The 18,379-nt window shown below is 43.3% G+C and overlaps 1 protein-coding gene across 1 annotated transcript; it reads left to right on the top strand.

Annotated features, from left to right (window-relative positions):
• Nucleotides 1-4,140: 4,140 nt before the first annotated feature.
• Nucleotides 4,141-17,643, top strand: LOC135828589 (protein crumbs homolog 1-like). Its single transcript, XM_065341022.1, has 4 exons — nucleotides 4,141-4,485; nucleotides 7,764-7,898; nucleotides 15,581-15,718; nucleotides 16,180-17,643. Exons 1-4 carry the CDS (start codon nucleotides 4,482-4,484, stop codon nucleotides 16,815-16,817), a joined length of 915 nt encoding a protein of 304 aa, XP_065197094.1. The 5' UTR covers nucleotides 4,141-4,481; the 3' UTR covers nucleotides 16,818-17,643.
• The last annotated feature ends 736 nt before the right edge of the window (nucleotides 17,644-18,379 follow it).

Raw genomic sequence — 18,379 nt, 5'->3', positions numbered from 1 at the left:
AGTAGTAGTAGTAGTAGTAGTAGTAGTAGTAGTAGTAGTAGTAGTAGTAGTAGTAGTAGTAGTAGTAGTAGTAGTAGTAGTAGTAGTAGTAGTAGTAGTAGTAGTAGTAGTAGTAGTAGTAGTAGTAGTAGTAGTAGTAGTAGTAGTAGTAGTAGTAGTAGTAGTAGTAGTAGTAGTAGTAGTAGTAGTAGTAGTAGTAGTAGTAGTAGTAGTAGTAGTAGTAGTAGTAGTAGTAGTAGTAGTAGTAGTAGTAGTAGTAGTAGTAGTAGTAGTAGTAGTAGTAGTAGTAGTAGTAGTAGTAGTAGTAGTAGTAGTAGTAGTAGTAGTAGTAGTAGTAGTAGTAGTAGTAGTAGTAGTAGTAGTAGTAGTAGTAGTAGTAGTAGTAGTAGTAGTAGTAGTAGTAGTAGTAGTAGTAGTAGTAGTAGTAGTAGTAGTAGTAGTAGTAGTAGTAGTAGTAGTAGTAGTAGTAGTAGTAGTAGTAGTAGTAGTAGTAGTAGTAGTAGTAGTAGTAGTAGTAGTAGTAGTAGTAGTAGTAGTAGTAGTAGTAGTAGTAGTAGTAGTAGTAGTAGTAGTAGTAGTAGTAGTAGTAGTAGTAGTAGTAGTAGTAGTAGTAGTAGTAGTAGTAGTAGTAGTAGTAGTAGTAGTAGTAGTAGTAGTAGTAGTAGTAGTAGTAGTAGTAGTAGTAGTAGTAGTAGTAGTAGTAGTAGTAGTAGTAGTAGTAGTAGTAGTAGTAGTAGTAGTAGTAGTAGTAGTAGTAGTAGTAGTAGTAGTAGTAGTAGTAGTAGTAGTAGTAGTAGTAGTAGTAGTAGTAGTAGTAGTAGTAGTAGTAGTAGTAGTAGTAGTAGTAGTAGTAGTAGTAGTAGTAGTAGTAGTAGTAGTAGTAGTAGTAGTAGTAGTAGTAGTAGTAGTAGTAGTAGTAGTAGTAGTAGTAGTAGTAGTAGTAGTAGTAGTAGTAGTAGTAGTAGTAGTAGTAGTAGTAGTAGTAGTAGTAGTAGTAGTAGTAGTAGTAGTAGTAGTAGTAGTAGTAGTAGTAGTAGTAGTAGTAGTAGTAGTAGTAGTAGTAGTAGTAGTAGTAGTAGTAGTAGTAGTAGTAGTAGTAGTAGTAGTAGTAGTAGTAGTAGTAGTAGTAGTAGTAGTAGTAGTAGTAGTAGTAGTAGTAGTAGTAGTAGTAGTAGTAGTAGTAGTAGTAGTAGTAGTAGTAGTAGTAGTAGTAGTAGTAGTAGTAGTAGTAGTAGTAGTAGTAGTAGTAGTAGTAGTAGTAGTAGTAGTAGTAGTAGTATAAAGAGTAGTGGTGGTGGTGGTGGTGGTGGTGGTGGTGGTGGTGGTGGAAGGGGGGGGGGGGGTTGTTGCATCTTTCCACGCTTGTAGGAGGACACCATACTGGAAGGAGGTATCAAACAAGGTACAGAGATATTGGGCTAGGTCTGCTGCTGCTTTTTTCAGGACACGGATGTATATGCCATCTTAACCAGGTTCTTTGTTGATGTTCAACTGTCGAAGAAGGTGATCCACCTCAGCAGGTGTGCTGGATGTGTCTGAGAAGTAGAGTTGTTGTTGTTGTTGTTGCTGCTGCTGGTGGTGCTGCTGCTGCTGCTGCTGTTGTTGTTTTTGGTTGTTGTTGTTGTTGTTTTTGTTGTTGTTGTTGTTGTTGTTGTTTCAAATCTTTATTCTCACGATAGCCAGTGACCAATAAGAGATATTAGTGTGAGAGAGGAGAAATGGTGTTGGTCACACGCCTCGAGTCCAGGAGGGAAAACACATTCTAGTTACAGCGACTTCAAGGAACGAATCGAGTTTTGCATCTCCAGTTGTGCAGTTGATAGTCCGCTGCTTGGATGCTGGACATTTTTGGTTTAGTTCTGTTGTGTAAAAATATTAAAAACTCGACGGGTTCGCGTACCGGGCAGGTCAAGAACAAGGAGTGGTACAACTGCCTGGTCAAGAACCACCTTTCCGCTTCCGTGGGTCGCCACCGCCCCATGATCAGGCTTCAGATGCGGCTCCTAAATGGTGGGGGAGGATAGATCAGATCCACCAATCAGAGGCCAAAGGCCTAAATCCCATTTGCTGTGGGTCGCAGCAGGGTTGGAAAAATCCTTCCGCTTCCAAGCAGGACTTGAACCTGGTACCTCTCGTTTCTCCAGCATGGTCTTAGACCAACCCACTGTGCCTGTCTGCCAGTTCTGTTGTATATTGTATTTGAACTCGCAAATCCAAACGAGCGCAAATGCTCAACGACAAGGCAGCGAATGGTTTATTGTGTTACAGGGTAGGAGAATTGTTTAGAAAATAATGAGAAGTGTCAATCGGATGTACTGTTATTAATTAGGCCAATTGCCCCGGTTTTCCCGATTAGGAGTTAGCAACATCCGACTTCCAATACTGGCACAAGTCGAAAGGCCAAGAAACGGCACATTAACTTTGTTCTTTATACCTTCCTGTTTCTTCTACTCTCTTGCTTCTTCCTCTGATTTCAGGGGACTGGCAAATACCAATCTCATAACGCTGCCCTTCAACCTTTTTTCAGCAAACACGAAACTCACCGACATGTAAGCAATTCTCAACGTAGAACTTTCCGAAAATATTTTCGTCAGCTTAAGAGAAGACTTCCGGCTGAATCATTTGTGTTTGTTTGGACTCCACTCTTTCCACTCGATCCTCAGTAGCTTTCTTCAGATATCCATTAATCCAACGATGGTATACGCTTTGCGCCTGGGTTTCTATTCTTTGTTGCACAGACATATCAAGGGTAATCCCTTAATCCTTGACCTTGCAAGCTCATGCCCTCTAGGCGTGGCAAAGAAAAGGACTTCAGGAGGAAACTTTGATGCTGATCCGCTCGCCAAGATTTTTGCACAACAATGTAAGTTGCAACCAAAAGCTAGCCAAAACAGGAGCGAGTACAATCGATGCAGACATGGCCACACGATATAACAACGTTGTAGAGCTTAACGTTTTTCATTACTATTATTATTATAGACTCGGATGGAGACACAAGGATTAATTTATAGAAAAGAAAAAAGACCATCGGTCAGTGTCGTGCAATGTTATCGCATGAGCTGATCGTTTAATAACTGGTGGTGTTAGTGTACATTTTAGCGTAACTTGTAGTTCCTTGGTCCTTTTTCTTTTCCATAAATAATTATTATACAAGATAAATAGCACAAATGATGCCAGCATACATGTACATGTAATACCAATACCAGAATCGGAGTAGTGATTCTCACGACCAAGAGGTCAGACATGTTAAAGTCGATGGTAAACAATACACCGGGAAGGATTCTTCTTGTGCTCTAAGACACACTCTTTTCACTTGCTAAAACAGTACAGTACAACAGCATCAAAATAATCTTATCCGTCCACGTCTCCACACTGCACTCTTGGCCCACATTCACAACAAAACTCCATAGCGAGGAAGTTCGTTCTTGGGTAGATGTAACGTTATTCATATCTTTATCTGCAATTCGTTATCTATTTATTTATTTCTGCACCTGGTGGCATGTCAAGACAGCCAATTGAATTGAGGAGAGGGTGAGACCAACCACGGACGAAGAGAAAATAGAAGAGAAATGAAGAGCACGTACACAAAGTGGGAAGGGATTAGCAACTTACAAAGCAATGGGATGCTCAGCGAGCTATGCAGCGGAAGTGGTGACTGTGATTCTGTTTACTGTTATCTACCTTCACTGAGGAGCTCTTAATAAGCGAAACAGCTGTCTGGAGGATATGGAACATCTACCCAAGAACGAACTTCCTCGCTATGGAGTTTTGTTGTGAATGTGGGCCAAGAGTGCAGTGTGGAGAGGTGGACGCGGTTAAGATTATTTTTTACATGGCCGAGTTTGTCGCTACTTCTGAGTCAACAGCATCAACGACCACTCAAATGCCAATCATGAGCTGCAGATAGCTTCTTGGTGAAACACTCTGCTGAGAACGAAAGCAATGTCATGGATTATGCGTGTAATGAATCCATATCTCACTCCAGCTCATCTTGCCCTCAATTCCGATATTGTCCACTGATGAACGGACCTAGAAACTAGAATGTGGCCCGAAGCGCCTCACTACTACCTTGGTAAAGATTTATCGGAAAATGCATGTGCTGTGTTTTCTTTCTTTTTTTGTCGACTTTTTCAGTGGTGTATAACTGTAGCGTTAATTCGGAATTTCAATGCTACTCCAACAAAGGCAAGACGGACTATTTCTGCCAATGCCAAGCGGGGTTTGTATACAATGGAAACACATGTGTCAGCACAAAAGTGTGTAATCCTGAAATACGCACCGCAGCATGCAACAAGTACCCAGTGTGCCAGTTTAATCAACAATCCAGTGCGTATGAATGCAGCTGCAGAACAGGCCTCAAACTAGGCAGCCATCTTTGTGAACTGGCGGACGAATGTTCGGAGGGAACACACGCATGTCACTTGAATGCCATATGCCAGAACACTGATGCCAACTACACATGTACCTGCAAATCAGGCTTTATGGGTGAGTGCACGAGTGCAGAGTCCCCTTGTCATTCAGTATAGGATGGTATTTGTCAAGCAGCCCATCCATCCGCAGTACTTCGGTATCTTACAAACCAGTATTTGCAGGTGCTAAGTTATGGAATCTTTTGTCCCTTCCCCTCTTTAAAGTCCTGCCCTACCACATCCTGATTCAAGCGTCTATTGAAAGTTTACTTTCATGGGTGTTGTGTCCTGCTCAAGGCAGACCAACTCTTCGAAAGATGAGAATGAGTCATCAGTAAAACGCAATGGCTTTTAAAGGGAAGCTGGCTGCAAAGGCGGCTTGAAAGGTGACATGTGAATGTGTTATGCGCAAGGCGCCAGAGGTACAGCAGTGCAGGGCCTAGGGTGCGAACAGTAGCACTAGCGGCCTGAGTGCCAAGACCCATGCAGGGAAAGGTGCTATAATATCACCACAATGGGTAATGCTAGGATGTGCCCTGTCCCGAGAGATCTCTAAGCTCACTATTTTCTATACTCCACCTATCCAGGTTATTCTATATTTCATCCGTTTGGGCATGACTGTCCGTTTGATTTGCAATGATGATTACATAAAACACTACAAAATACATGTACTTCGGGATCTGACAGCCTAGTATTCCCCTCTTGCCGTCCTGCCCTACCACATCTCAATTCACACGTCCATTAAAAGTTCACTTTCATGGCCAATGTTAAGATGATCCTTACCCTGAGAGATTCCTTGGCTCAATGTTTTTTTCTTCACGCCACTTAGCAGGTTATCTAATCAGACTGCAAACTATTTTGCATGTTGTAATGCTTGAATAGGAGACCATGAATATTAATATTGCAGGTGATATGAAAACATTATCTATTACTCTCATGTAGTTTTTTTCTTTTTCTTTGTCATTTTGTGGGAGAATGGACTCGGATGGAGAGCCAAGGATTAATTTTAAAAAAATTAAAAGGACCAAGGAAATACAAGTTACAGAACCTTCCAAGTTGGAAGGCTGTTGTAATACCGCATCCAAGATGTCCTAGAGCTGTTAGCCAGTTAGTTATAGAACGTCAGTACCGTCGGTCAGTACAGTGCAATGTTATCACATGAGCTGATTTTATATTAATAATAATAATAGCAATAATTCTTGAACAAACGGCGAGGAGACAACAATTTGATAACCGCAATCAGTAATACAAGCTGGATCGACATTTTGTGTACACTGCATTCATGTAATGTAAAACTGTGGAGACAATGTGCAATAAAACGATGAAAATGTGAAGAAATTGTGTAGATAAAAAAGGGATTCAAACAAGTTTTCGTTTTTGTAGTTGGCTGTTGATCGTCTTTGTCTTTCAATAGTGGGCTTGGATGGTGGATTAGTTGTGGTTGCTGTAGATTGCATTGTTGGTGATGGTGTGGGAGCTGCCGATACGCAATGTGAGGCTTTTTGGGTTGGGCCGGCGGCTTTGGCTGGGGTGGTGCCGCTTGCGATTCCGGTCCCACTGCCTCCTCCTGGTCTTCCGCCGTCCGCTATTGCGGCGGTGGAGCTTGCCAGTGACAGACCGCGAGCAACACCGGCAGGGGCATTGACACTACAATTGCCAACCCGAAAAGACTCACCTTGCGTATCGGCAGCTCCCACACCATCACCAACAATGCAATCTACAGCAACCACAACTAATCCACCATCCAAGCCCACTATTGAAAGACCAAGACGATCAACAGCCAACTGCAACAGAAACTACGCACTCAACGGACAACGGCGTAAGGAGGGAAGTGAGAGCAGTGTGACGGCCGAGTCCCGTTCAATGGACCATGTCAGGCGGGATAACAGGGAGAGCGCAGAGGAAGCAGATGATGGGACGGACAGTGAAGGGAGCAATGAGTCGGAGAGCGACGATTGTGGTGATCGTGAGAGTGCCGGTGAGAATGTTAGTGTTGTGCGTAGGTTTCGTGGTAGCAAGTCTTCAGTGTACAATCATCTGTTGGCTAGTCCTGATTGTTGCAATTCGTACTCCGACTCTTCATTCACTGTATTGTGCCGTGGTCGTCATGGTTATGGACTACAGTTAAAAGTTTTGGAAGCCATCTGTCAGCGTCTGTATAAGCCTAATTTGTGTGTACAGAAAGATAGTATAATTGGGTTGAAATTGTTCAAGTAAAGTGTCATATTTGGTGCGGCCAAGCTTGGCCGTTAATGTTCTAGGTGTAATGTACTGCTGTTATTTGTTATCACTTTGTCCTTCCTTCTTTCTTTCTCTTCTTTGTTAATTTTTCAGTTGCAAGTTTAGTGTTAGTACACACATTCTTTATTGCTCTCGCTTTCATTGTTAAAATTCACACTTGTAATTTTCACTGCTGTTGTTCTTAGTGTTATTTCTCTAACTTAGCTTTTCTATAATAGTTCAATTTCGTTTTCAGTGTCCTTTAGTACAATTAAGATTCCTGATAAGTGTTGTACGAAAACTTGTTTGAATCCCTTTTTTTATCTACACAATTTCTTCACATTTTCATCGTTTTATTGCACATTGTCTCCACAGTTTTACATTACATGAATACAGTGTACACAAAATGTCGATCCAGCTTGTATTACTGATTGCGGTTATCAAATAATGATTCTCGTCTACGTTCCAAAGGGAACTAACGACAATGGAGTAACAAAAAGCACCGCGGCAGAGGGAGAAAAGAGAAGATATACTATTTGATGAAAACAATCACGGTGTCGATTTCACATGAGTTCCAATACACCACATCAGCAAAGCTCTTTCTTAGAAAATAAAATAAGATAAATGAAATGAAATCATTGATCATCACAGTTGGTCATGTGTGTCCACACCCAAATCACAGCCGGTCATGTGTGTTCACACCACCGCAGAACAAATGTTACTCCACTTCTGCCGGTCAACTGCACAACTTCTTAGGGTTTCGAGGTGCCGCTTCGTCTTCAATGCGACGGTGGTGAACTTGACGTCTTGCTGGAGGGTGGTGACTAAACAGGACCTTGGAGCTCCCCTCCTGTGCCTCACAGCGTCCTCCATTGATGCGTATGCAATCATTTTTTAGTAACTGGTGGTGTTAATGGACATTATTTTAGAGTATAGCGTGACGTGTAGTTCTTTGTTCCTTTTTATTTTCTATACATTTTGTGGGAGCTTGGCCAATTCACTTGTCCAGGAAAGAAAGCAGCATTGCCTGTTCATTCTAGCGAAGTAAAAATAAAACCTACCAACGAACGTATCATGTATCAGGATCCTGAAAAATGGTTGTCTGTCGTTGCTTCTCGTCTTTCACGTGAATAGGTGATGGGTTCTTTTGCGTTGTCGATGGGTGCAGAGCTACAGTATATCCTTGTGGTGCCAACAGCAATTGCGTCAGCACAATTGGTGGCACAGTCTGTTTATGCAAGACTGGTTACACGGCACCATCGATATCGGGTGAGGCGCTAGCGTTCTGATTAAGAAACCCTGTAGTTTAGAGAAAACTAACCATTGCCGACTGGCAGCTGATCGTATAACAGTGCTGCACAGGTACAGTAGGTGGTTGCCTGAATGTACAGTTGAACAGTATTGGAAAAGGGTTCTAAACGCCAATGCCTTACTACCACTTCCACCTATAATCAGCACGAGACAGTGGTAACGACTTCGGCTTCGGCCAAAGGTGCTCCTCACACCGGAGCTCGCAATTTTCAGCCGACTGGCTGCACACTTCACTGACTCAAGACTTCCAAGCAGAGCACACGAGACGCCCATTGAAATAAATTCACGGTTCGCATGAGACTCGGCTGGAAGCCGGGTTTTCCGCATCCGTAGGAACGCCACCACCCATCGAAAGTTCACCTATAATCTTACTTTTGAAGTACTTGTATAATCATTGCTTGATTTTCACTTCCTAAGTATATTAGGCGGATGCACTTCGGGTTTCTCAATAGCACCGATCTCTTCAACAGCAACAGTTTGAACGGTTTTCACAAGTACACAGTCCAGCTTGTTTAGCTTACCATGGCTGGCCATAATAGCACTCACCTCTTTTGATTGGCTTCGGCCATATGAGTGTGCGTGCAAAATAATCATGATTATTATCATTTCAGGCCGTCACTTCCCCGACTGATCCTTTGGTATTGATACGCCTAAACCTTTTGAAATCCTGATTTCACCCGAATTGAGTCTCAAAACAATCCTTCTGACAGTATTTAAAAACCTGATTTGGCATCGTTATCTCCTTACATTTAGCAATGGCATGCCCGGTGCTATTAGATAAACCTGGCTGAATTTCTAACTCCCTACACCTCAAGCTCGCGACACACGATGTCCTCGACTACACTACGTACATGCATAACGATTGTTTCCAAATGTCCAGGTCACGTGTACGTGGTGCAGCCGAGGGCTTCGTTTGTTGTGAGTTCGAGGTGTAGTGAAATGTTGAGAAGGCTAAAATGGAGCTTCAAAATTCTGAAAGAGCCTCCTCTTCCTTTTAAATAAAAGAACATTGGCGAGGTGGTAGTACCACACAAAGCAGAGTAGCTAAAAAACAATGATAGATTGCGCGACCCATAAACATAGAGAAACAAATTACGGTTCGGGTGAGACGCGGTTTTCCGCATCCGCAGGAACACCATCACCATCTAGTATCAAGGCAAAGACGCAGCACAGAACATAGAACATAGAACATAGAAAGAATAACGAACTGTACTACAATCATATGTTCATAGTATTATAGTGTTGGTGTTGTAGTCATTTTGCCTTACTCCTTGCAAATGAGAATGGAAGGAAAACGCTTCGTTCAGAGCATTTTCGATTTGTTCTTCTAGACTGGCGTGGACGACATGGAGAAACATCTGCTCAGCCATTTAGTCTAGTACTGCTCTTCTTAAATTTGACATAATATTTCAAGACTCTCCTTTTTTCTTTTTCATTTCGGTTTCCACTCTCACACACACACATGCTCACAGACAATTCTGCCGTCGTGAGTCCCATTCGGGACGTATACGAGAATAATAATAATAATAATAATAATAATAATAATAATAAACTACATGTGTGTTAAACTTGCAATGTATATTATTTCGGTCCATATCTGACAGGTGCTCGTTTGGGTTGTATGGATTTTGACGAGTGTAAAGCAATGTCAGTGTCCTGTCCCAGCAACACCAAATGCGTGAACACATTGGGTAGTTACATATGCGATTGCAAAGCTGGCTTCACCCCGACCTCATGGCCTTACACAGGTAAGATGAGAAGTCCAGGCTGACAATAAAATTTAATGGAATATACTGATATAATTATAGGTAGGACCTTTTTTTAAAGATTGCACAATCCCTACTTCTGATTGGATTCAACGTTGGCCTATTTTGATTTGTGTAGTCGGTAGTATTGCGGAGGTGCGGATTTTCCTTTTGATACTACAGTAAAATCTGGTGTAAGCGACCTCTCGTTTTAGCGACCACCTGCTCTTAACGACCGTTCCTCCATGTACGGACAGTTCTACACAGACACTGTGGGACCTGGTTCTGAAGACCACCTGGCTTTAAAGACCGCTTTTGCACACACGGTGGGGTGGTCGCTTAAACCAGGTTTTACTGTTTTGTTGCTGTTGTTGTTGTTGTTAATGTGTGTATTTTAATTCGCAAACCAAACGGGCAGATTTGCCCAATGAAAAAGGTGGGGAATGCAGATAGAAAGCAGTAATATTCTTTAAAATGAAATTGGGGAGGGATGTCATAAGGATAGAGGTGGAGAGAAACTAAGCCTGCTAATCATCAAACAGGACGTTTGGTACTCAAGGTACTAAGGGTATGCGGGCTTATACTGGCGCGGAACTGGCGGAGCGCGGAGATGGCACGTATATCGCTGGGTAAGGTGTTCGACAGCTGGGTTCCCCGAAACGCGAGGCAACCTTTGCCGAACCGTATTGCGCTGAAGGAGGTGAATAAATGTCCATCAAATGTCGAGAACAATTTCTGCTTTTGTGGATGGGCTACATTATACAGCCTAGTCACTAGTATTCAGAGGACTGCAATGGACGTGACGTCATCATTATTATCCTCGTGAAAATAATGCGTAAATAGACCTGCTGCTTCAGAAGGATAGACTCGGATGGAGAGCCAGGGATTTATTAGTTATAGTAAAGAAAAGGACCAAGTTGCTTTTGGGTTTAGCCTTTTCATGCCAACGTACCCACCCGTGAACACATCTTTTGAGAAAGTTGTACTTTCAACAGAAAATAATTTTAGGTTCCCAGTCGTGAACATCATTCTGGTTCTATTGGCAGGCTGTTTGGATGTGAACGAGTGCAGCTCATCTCCACTGAGGTGTGGCAAGAACAGCGAATGTGTCAACTCTATTGGAAGTTACCACTGCGTCTGCAAGTCTGGATTCAACGCATCAACATGCTCACGCACACCTGGTAAGTCAGCTTGCTTAGATGGTGGCGGTATGATACTGAAATCACCAACACTGCAGTCCAAGCATGCGAACTAGTCCGACTGGCTTTTGAAATCCCGATTTCGCCCGAATTGAGTCTCAAAACAATCCTTCTGAAAGTATTTCAAAAAGCCCGGTTTGGGATCGTTATCTCCTAACATTTAGCAATGGCATACCCGGTGCTATTAGGTAAAACCTGGCTGAATTTCTAACTACCTATCATTGGACTCTTCTGGCCTCGTATATGGCAAGGACTAATTGCACGGGTCACATAATTCAGTAGGTACTGTGATTTTCACAATAACTGCAGCTACATGTAAATGTACATACGTCGGATACACCATTATAGATAGAGTGCCACTTTCCAGCAAATGAACTGTGGAAATACGTTCCAATTGTTTGTAAACTCCAACGTAACCACTCAGTGACACTCACACATGACTAACTCGTCACTTTTACAAATCCATGAACAGTCTCTTCACTTTACCTTACCTTACAGTTCATTAAATTTTCGGCCCTGGCTCATCATCAAGGTGAGAAAAATATTCACAGTCTTTCGCATCCATAGGAAAATCACCAGTCTCAAGGATCAATGAGTCCATGTATGTACAGCTCCTAAAGCGGTGGGAGGTGAGGAGATCCGACACACCAAAGTGGTCACAGACGAAAATCCTTTTCCAGGGTTTGGTGTTTTTGTGGAACCACAATTCATGCATGGCAGACCTATGGCCCGGACGACTTGGTGTGAATATGTGAGGTGAAGAGCGGCAAGCAAGTAAGTATAACGAAGTTTAATGTGTTGGGTAGCTTTTTCTCTTTGAAGGGAATGTAGAAAGGACAATTGACTCGGTGTATACATTTCGGGAAGTCACGTTGAATACTGATAAAGAAAATGGGACAAAGGGACCATTCTATAAACATATTAATTGAGAAACAATACCTTTTAAAACACAGTACAGCGGTACAGATATTGTTATTTTCCGGAGAAAGCCGCACTTTCAACACTCAAAAGTCACCCATAAAAATGGCGTGCTGCTTATACTCCGATGATCAAACACCGGTGATAAAATATGATAGATGTCTGCATTTCTTGGCAAAAAATGGGGGGGGTTACTGCTATACTGCGGACAACATGCCGATTGTTTTCTTTACTTTTATCGCTTACCAAACGGTACGATTATAGGCTCCGATCTGATTTGTGAGGATGTTGACGAGTGTGGCGCAATGACCGCTACTTGTGCCAACAACAGTGGATGCATCAACTCAGTTGGAAGCTACTCGTGCAAGTGCAATGCTGGTTTCAAGGCATCAAACGCATCATCAGCAGCAGGTAAGACCTCCTCCAGGTTTTACTCCATGTGTCGAAATACAATCTTTCAAGTACAAAGATTGTCGACAATGGACGATGAATCAAAGGGAGCATTGAAATTACCGGTATGCCACTCATGTTGTGCTTACGATATCCAGTTCTATAGGATAGTCGTTACAGAGCAACAAGGACAATCAAGGCTTGTTTGCTGCTACGTGAAGTAGCAGCAAACACGCCTTAGTTGTCCTTGTTGTTTTGTATTACGCTCTGCCTCCGCGGTGTTGAGCACAGTCAGCACATTGGGTACATCCTCCGGAAGGTTATTCGCTATGATAAGAAATTATCTTATATCGTGTATGTACAAGTAAGGTTTGAGCAACGTTCATTTGAAATAGTATGTCAATACGGATTAAATACATACAGTACAAAATACAAACAAAACCTCTAGCAACATTACAATAGCAAGCGTAGTACTGGCTTCTATCAATATGCTTTTCGAAATATTTCACAAAGACCAATACATAAATGAGCTTCAAAGTGAAGCAGTTCTGGTCAGATAAACTCGACCTCATGATAAAGTACATGTAGTGCTGTGTTAGAGTGCCCAGGATAGTGTGTTTGGTGATAGGGCCGTGTATCGCTCGATGCCGTTTTATTGCGGAAGTCGAGTTTCTCTGTCCACAACGGTAGTTTTATAGGTGGCAACTCCGATTTTTGTTTGGGTAACATGGCCCAGAGCCATAACCATGGTACCATTCATCTGCTCTTTCCTGTCCTGGTTGCCAGGCGACAGGTTGCTATGTGCGGATGTGGATGAGTGTAGTGTGATGAATGGGAACTGTGATGGAAACAGCAAGTGTATCAACTCCATCGGCAGCTACGTGTGTGCCTGCAAGCCTGGATTCGCTGCATCAAACTACTCATCAACACATGGTGAGAAGCAGCATTATTGTTGTCGTTGTAAAAAGGAAAAGGAGATTAAGGTGCCCGTTCCCTCAGGGTGCTCCCGACGGCCGCTTACACCCGGAAAACACACTTTGTCGGTGAACGTGCATTTAAAAGTCGCATCACAAACAGGCAACTATGCCTTTGGGGAAGAAATCGCAATGGTAAGGCTGAAAGCCGCATACGCTACTACTGTATGTAGGCTTGCTATACACCAGACATCTAGGAGTCTTGACTGAATTGCAGATCACGGTTGTCTACTACGGAGAAAGCATGGTTTTCATGTCTACTACTGTGTTATAATTTCCGAAATTGTTTGACGTGCTCTGCCACAGCACAATGCAATAGAACGCAGCGTTATTAATCATGGTCGGAGGGACTTAACGCCGTGTAGGAAATCTTATATCCATATTACTGTCATCAGGTCCACCTTTGCCGTCTGCTCCTCTCCTGCTGTAATACTGTGTTCTGTTTCCTGCAAACGTGAAATGCCTGTATACTATAGGTGGTGATTCGGAGTGCATGGATATTGATGAGTGTAGATCAGCGAACGTCACTTGTGCAAACCACAGCACGTGTATCAACTCAGTTGGTAGCTACTCTTGCGAATGTAACGTTGGGTTCACCACATCAAATTCATCGTCTCCAACAGGTGAGAAAAGTGTGAAACCTGAAACACATGTACATATACATGTATGCGATGATTGGAATTTCTATGTTAGGAAACAGATTTGTCAGGTGCTACTGTTGAAATTGCCTCCAACAAAGTTTGTAGGTGCTATGTTGATGGGCCAGGGCTTCCAGGAGACGTCATAATTGGATGATAGCCTACTACTAGTGATTGATGATTGTTCTCACGGTGGCCATAGCCAATAAGAGAGCTAGTAATATGCGTTAGCAAGCATGTCGCATCATTCAGGATGTGTGTTGCATACTATTAGAGAACACGATGTCCGTCAGAACATGTTATACATGTATGCGAAGAGACAATCGAAATTCGGTAACTAGAACCAGAGTAATAGTACACGTTCTGTAAAAACACAAGTAACATCGAAGAGTTGTACCGGTGTAGGGGGGTGGGGGGGGGGAGAGGCAACTGCAAACACGGACTACATGTGACTGAAACTCTGTTCTGATTGTCAGAAAATAAGCGCTTACAGCTAGGTTACGGATACCAGGAACTGTTATGACCCACGGATATCTACGAGTAACTCATCCTTTATTGCTGAACCCACAAATAATTGTGATACAGATTGTAAACCATTCGAGGTAGAAGAGAAAGCCATTAAAAAGAAAAGAAAAAAGAAAAAAAGGTTATTTGTACCACGGATATCTACAAGTAGAGCAGGGATTGTGGAACATAGCTACAGTGCTGGTAACTGAAATCCGACCCCCTGAGCGGCGGGTTCACATTCTAGTGGTCTCTGTTTCGTAGTTTTACCATCCCGTGTTGGGTTTTTGTGATCTGAGCGCACTGCTCAGGGGGTCGGATGTCAGTTGCTAGCACTCTACATGTAGTCATGTTTCTGCGAATGTGTTGACAGGTGATGACATCATGTGTCTGGATGACAAAGAATGTATTACAATGAGCATGAACTGCGGTTTCCACAGCAAATGTATCAACTCCATTGGCAGCTACTTCTGCGCGTGCATGACTGGTTTTTCTGCATCAACATCATCAACTGAACTCGGTAAACTCTCCTCTGTATTCCGTGCAATTTATCTGTCCGCTACTTGAGAAAATCCGCGATGGCATGGGTGTGCGTTTGTGTGTGTGTGTGTGTGTGTGTGTGTGTGTGTGTGTGTGTGTGTGCACGTGTGTGTGCACGTGTGTGTGTGTGTGTGTGTGTGTGTGTGGTTGTACGTACATGTTTGTGTATGTATGTATGTGTGTGTGTGTCTGTGCGTGCGTGCGTGAGTGTGTGTGTGTGTCTGTGTGTGCGTGTGTGTGTTTGCTTGTGTGCTTGTGTGTATATGTGTGTACTGGTGTGTGTGTGTGTGTGTGTGCATGCGTGTGTGCATGCGTGTGCGGGCGCAGGTATGTGTCCTTTGCGCGTCTCCCCTCCACCTCCCGCCTGCCTGCCCATTTTACCAGCTCCCCGTATCTCCACATCTACAACCTATTGGCGCGTTTTTGAACATCTTTCAACGATGTTTTTACTGGCTGTTAGCGGCCGTTGTGAGTTCCTACGGGAACGAACACGAAATTTTTCTCCTCCTTTTTTGACTTATGTATGCGAGTTGCCTTTGGAATTCTAGAGTACGCCTCAATGTCGCTGAAATCCAACGGAAACAAGTGAACTGGAGCATGATAATTATTATTTTATGTCTACATGCACTCAATCTCCAGACAGTTCACTGCTTCGACCTTTTTGGGTATCCTGTGCGAATGTCAGTGTACATGTACATGTACCTGGATATGTTTATGTGTGTGTTATGTTAGGAGAACAAGACTGTGTCAATGTTAATGAATGCCAATCCCAGCCCTGTGACAACGGTTATACATGCCTGGAGACGATCGGATCCTTTTCGTGTGTGTGCGACGGTGATACGCAGATGAGCAATGGAACACACTGCGTCGGTACGTGCCAGTGCCTTCCTCTTGTGTGGCTGTGAATAACACCAGTTCAGTATATCCTAGTAGCCGCTACATGTACCTATAATCGTTATCATAGGGCGCTTTAACCTTATGATCAATGCCTGGAATATGCAACTCTGATCTCGTTTGGTGTTGTTCTGTGTTTTAACATTACTCGTATACCGGGGAGATGGTAGAGTTACTTCAAGTAGCAAAACTGAGGACTGAAACGCTCGCAATAGCATACAGTAACAACGTCCATTGCACTGGGTGCGGACCAGCCTGAAGACACTGATCTTGTCAGTGCTAAGACCTTGTTTCAAGGAACATTTAGAAAAGCGATCCTGTCCCGCTTTTCTATTACTGTGGTCGCAATGTTCATTTTGAACCTCCAAATGTGCTAAACAACTGCCTGCCATGCACGCTTTTCATCTCCAATCTCCTATCGCTCTCTTTATATCCAGGATTACCTTCCAACACAGGACAGTCGGATGCGACGACCGACACTCCCATCTCTGTTACCATTGTTGCAGTATATGCGTGCCTAGGGGTGCTGTTCATCGTGGCGTGCATACTGGGTGTGCTTCTGTGCAAGTCTCGACGTGTGACGGAACACACCTTTCTGACAGCATCTCTGACGTCTACCCAACCCCGTGATGCATACTCGAGTCATGAGCTCCACTCCAATCGCATCGTCACCGGCCACTGTGAAGCCAGTCCTTGCGCTGTGGAGCCACCAGCCATGGCCGCGGAGCTTCCAATGGCCCCGATCTCCTCCTCTTCAAACGATTGCAATGGTTGTGGTGAGATATATGATAGTCCCGAAGACTACTCTGATCCGATCGTCACCCGCCACTGTGAACCCAGTCGTTGCATTGCGGAGCCACCAGCCACGGCCGAGCTTGCAATGGCCCCGATCTCCTCGTCAAACGATGGCGATGGTTGTGGTGCTGTATATGATTGTCCGGAGGAGATGGGCAACATGGTCGACAATGATGCCTATGGCGTTACGGAGGGGCTGAACATGCCGACTCACTACTGTCCTGATCAGGAGCAGGGCAGTGAGGCTCTGGCAGGGGACTTAGTCTATGCAAATATGTAGTGGATCCTTTGCCATCGAATGATGGTCCCGATTTGTCCGTGAATCGGATATTGAACACATGATTCCTCATCACTTTCAACTCACTGGTAGGGTAGAACAGAACAGGACACGGCGTTTCAAAACCAAGCCCAATGCACCTCAAAACGCTTCATAGCTTGCCTTGCCTCTCACTGCCACTTCCCATGACACCAGATCTATATATTTTTCTATGGTATCTTCAAAACCTGAGGTTGCAAACAGTGTCATTCCTCTTCCCCTCTATACCTCTCTCTCTATCTATCTCCCTATCTATCTCTCACATTCCTCTCTCTCCCTCCCTCTCAATCTCTCTCTCTCTCTCTTCCTTTTCGCAGGCACACACTGTTGCCAATAAACACTGGTGATCAATTGCGGCTCTCCTCCGAATAAGCAATTAACTGATGATGTTGTTTATGACTGGTGATGTCTTTTGTAAATTGTGTTAGTAATTTTTTTCTTTCATGCCGTGGAATGTCTCAGTGCTCCTTTTCAGTTTGTGCTAGATTGTGCACGTCTGACTGTTCAAAATCTGGTTTAGTTGGTGGACTCGATTGCATAACTTGTGCCAACAATTTCCGAGTTACAATTTTTTAGCGTTTTCGATGCGTTTTTATATTTTTCATCGTTACTTTTTGCTCCTAACATTACAGTTCCATCACATTTATTTCTTTGTCCATCACCACATTACATACGTAACATGTCGCTTCAGCTGATTCTGTTTATTGCCATTCTAAAACTGATGTCACCTCGCCGCCTGTTCCATTTTTTTCGATTTTTTTATCACACCAACAGAAACATTCCATGTACCTGTCAAATTCCTAGCCCACCTTTTGATATGATGATCAGTACCAATTTTTGACTTCTGTGTTTCTGTGTTTCTGGGTTGAAGCTTCTCTGTTCGCTGTCCAGTCATGCTCAGTGATCAGGGAGTATTACTACGCATAATAATTGAAAAGTTTGCCTTTATTTTCATAGCAAACAGTCGGGTGTCGGAAACGGGGTGATGCACGGGATGAAGAGCTCGAAGGGTGCAAGCACTACATACACTATCCGGTATTGTATTACTCACAACGATGCTTTTCGCAATCTGTACCTTCGCATGCAACGACGCAAATCCACACAATTTCAGTAGACACTTCCTTCTATCAAACGTTTTCTTTCCCTTATCTTCAGGATAGTGGAGGGAATGTTGGAAATTTGGAAAACACGTAAGAAACACTTGTCACACTTTCACGAGGTAACTACTGCTTGAACGATGCTTTATTATTACTTTTAAAGTACTTCAAGTATTTTTTGAAAGGATTGGGAGAACTTCAAATTCAAAGGATCAGTTTGAGAAGTGATCTGCCTCAAAAGAGAAAAAATCGCCAGACCCACCAGGACTCGAACCCGGGATAGGCCTTGGCGGATAATGCTCGAAAAGGTGGCAGATTCTGCTTTTTTTGCACCGAAATTGGCAGAACCATACAAACCTTATGGCGGGCAATTCCTCGAATTCTGCTCCATTTCTTTATCCACATACCAAACATGCATGAAACTTACCA

Source organism: Sycon ciliatum, chromosome 12 (assembly GCF_964019385.1).
Source record: "Sycon ciliatum chromosome 12, ocSycCili1.1, whole genome shotgun sequence".
NCBI classification, from domain to species: Eukaryota; Metazoa; Porifera; class Calcarea; order Leucosolenida; family Sycettidae; genus Sycon; species Sycon ciliatum.
Note: the sequence above shows the minus strand (reverse complement) of the source record. Positions and strands in the feature narration are given on the sequence as shown.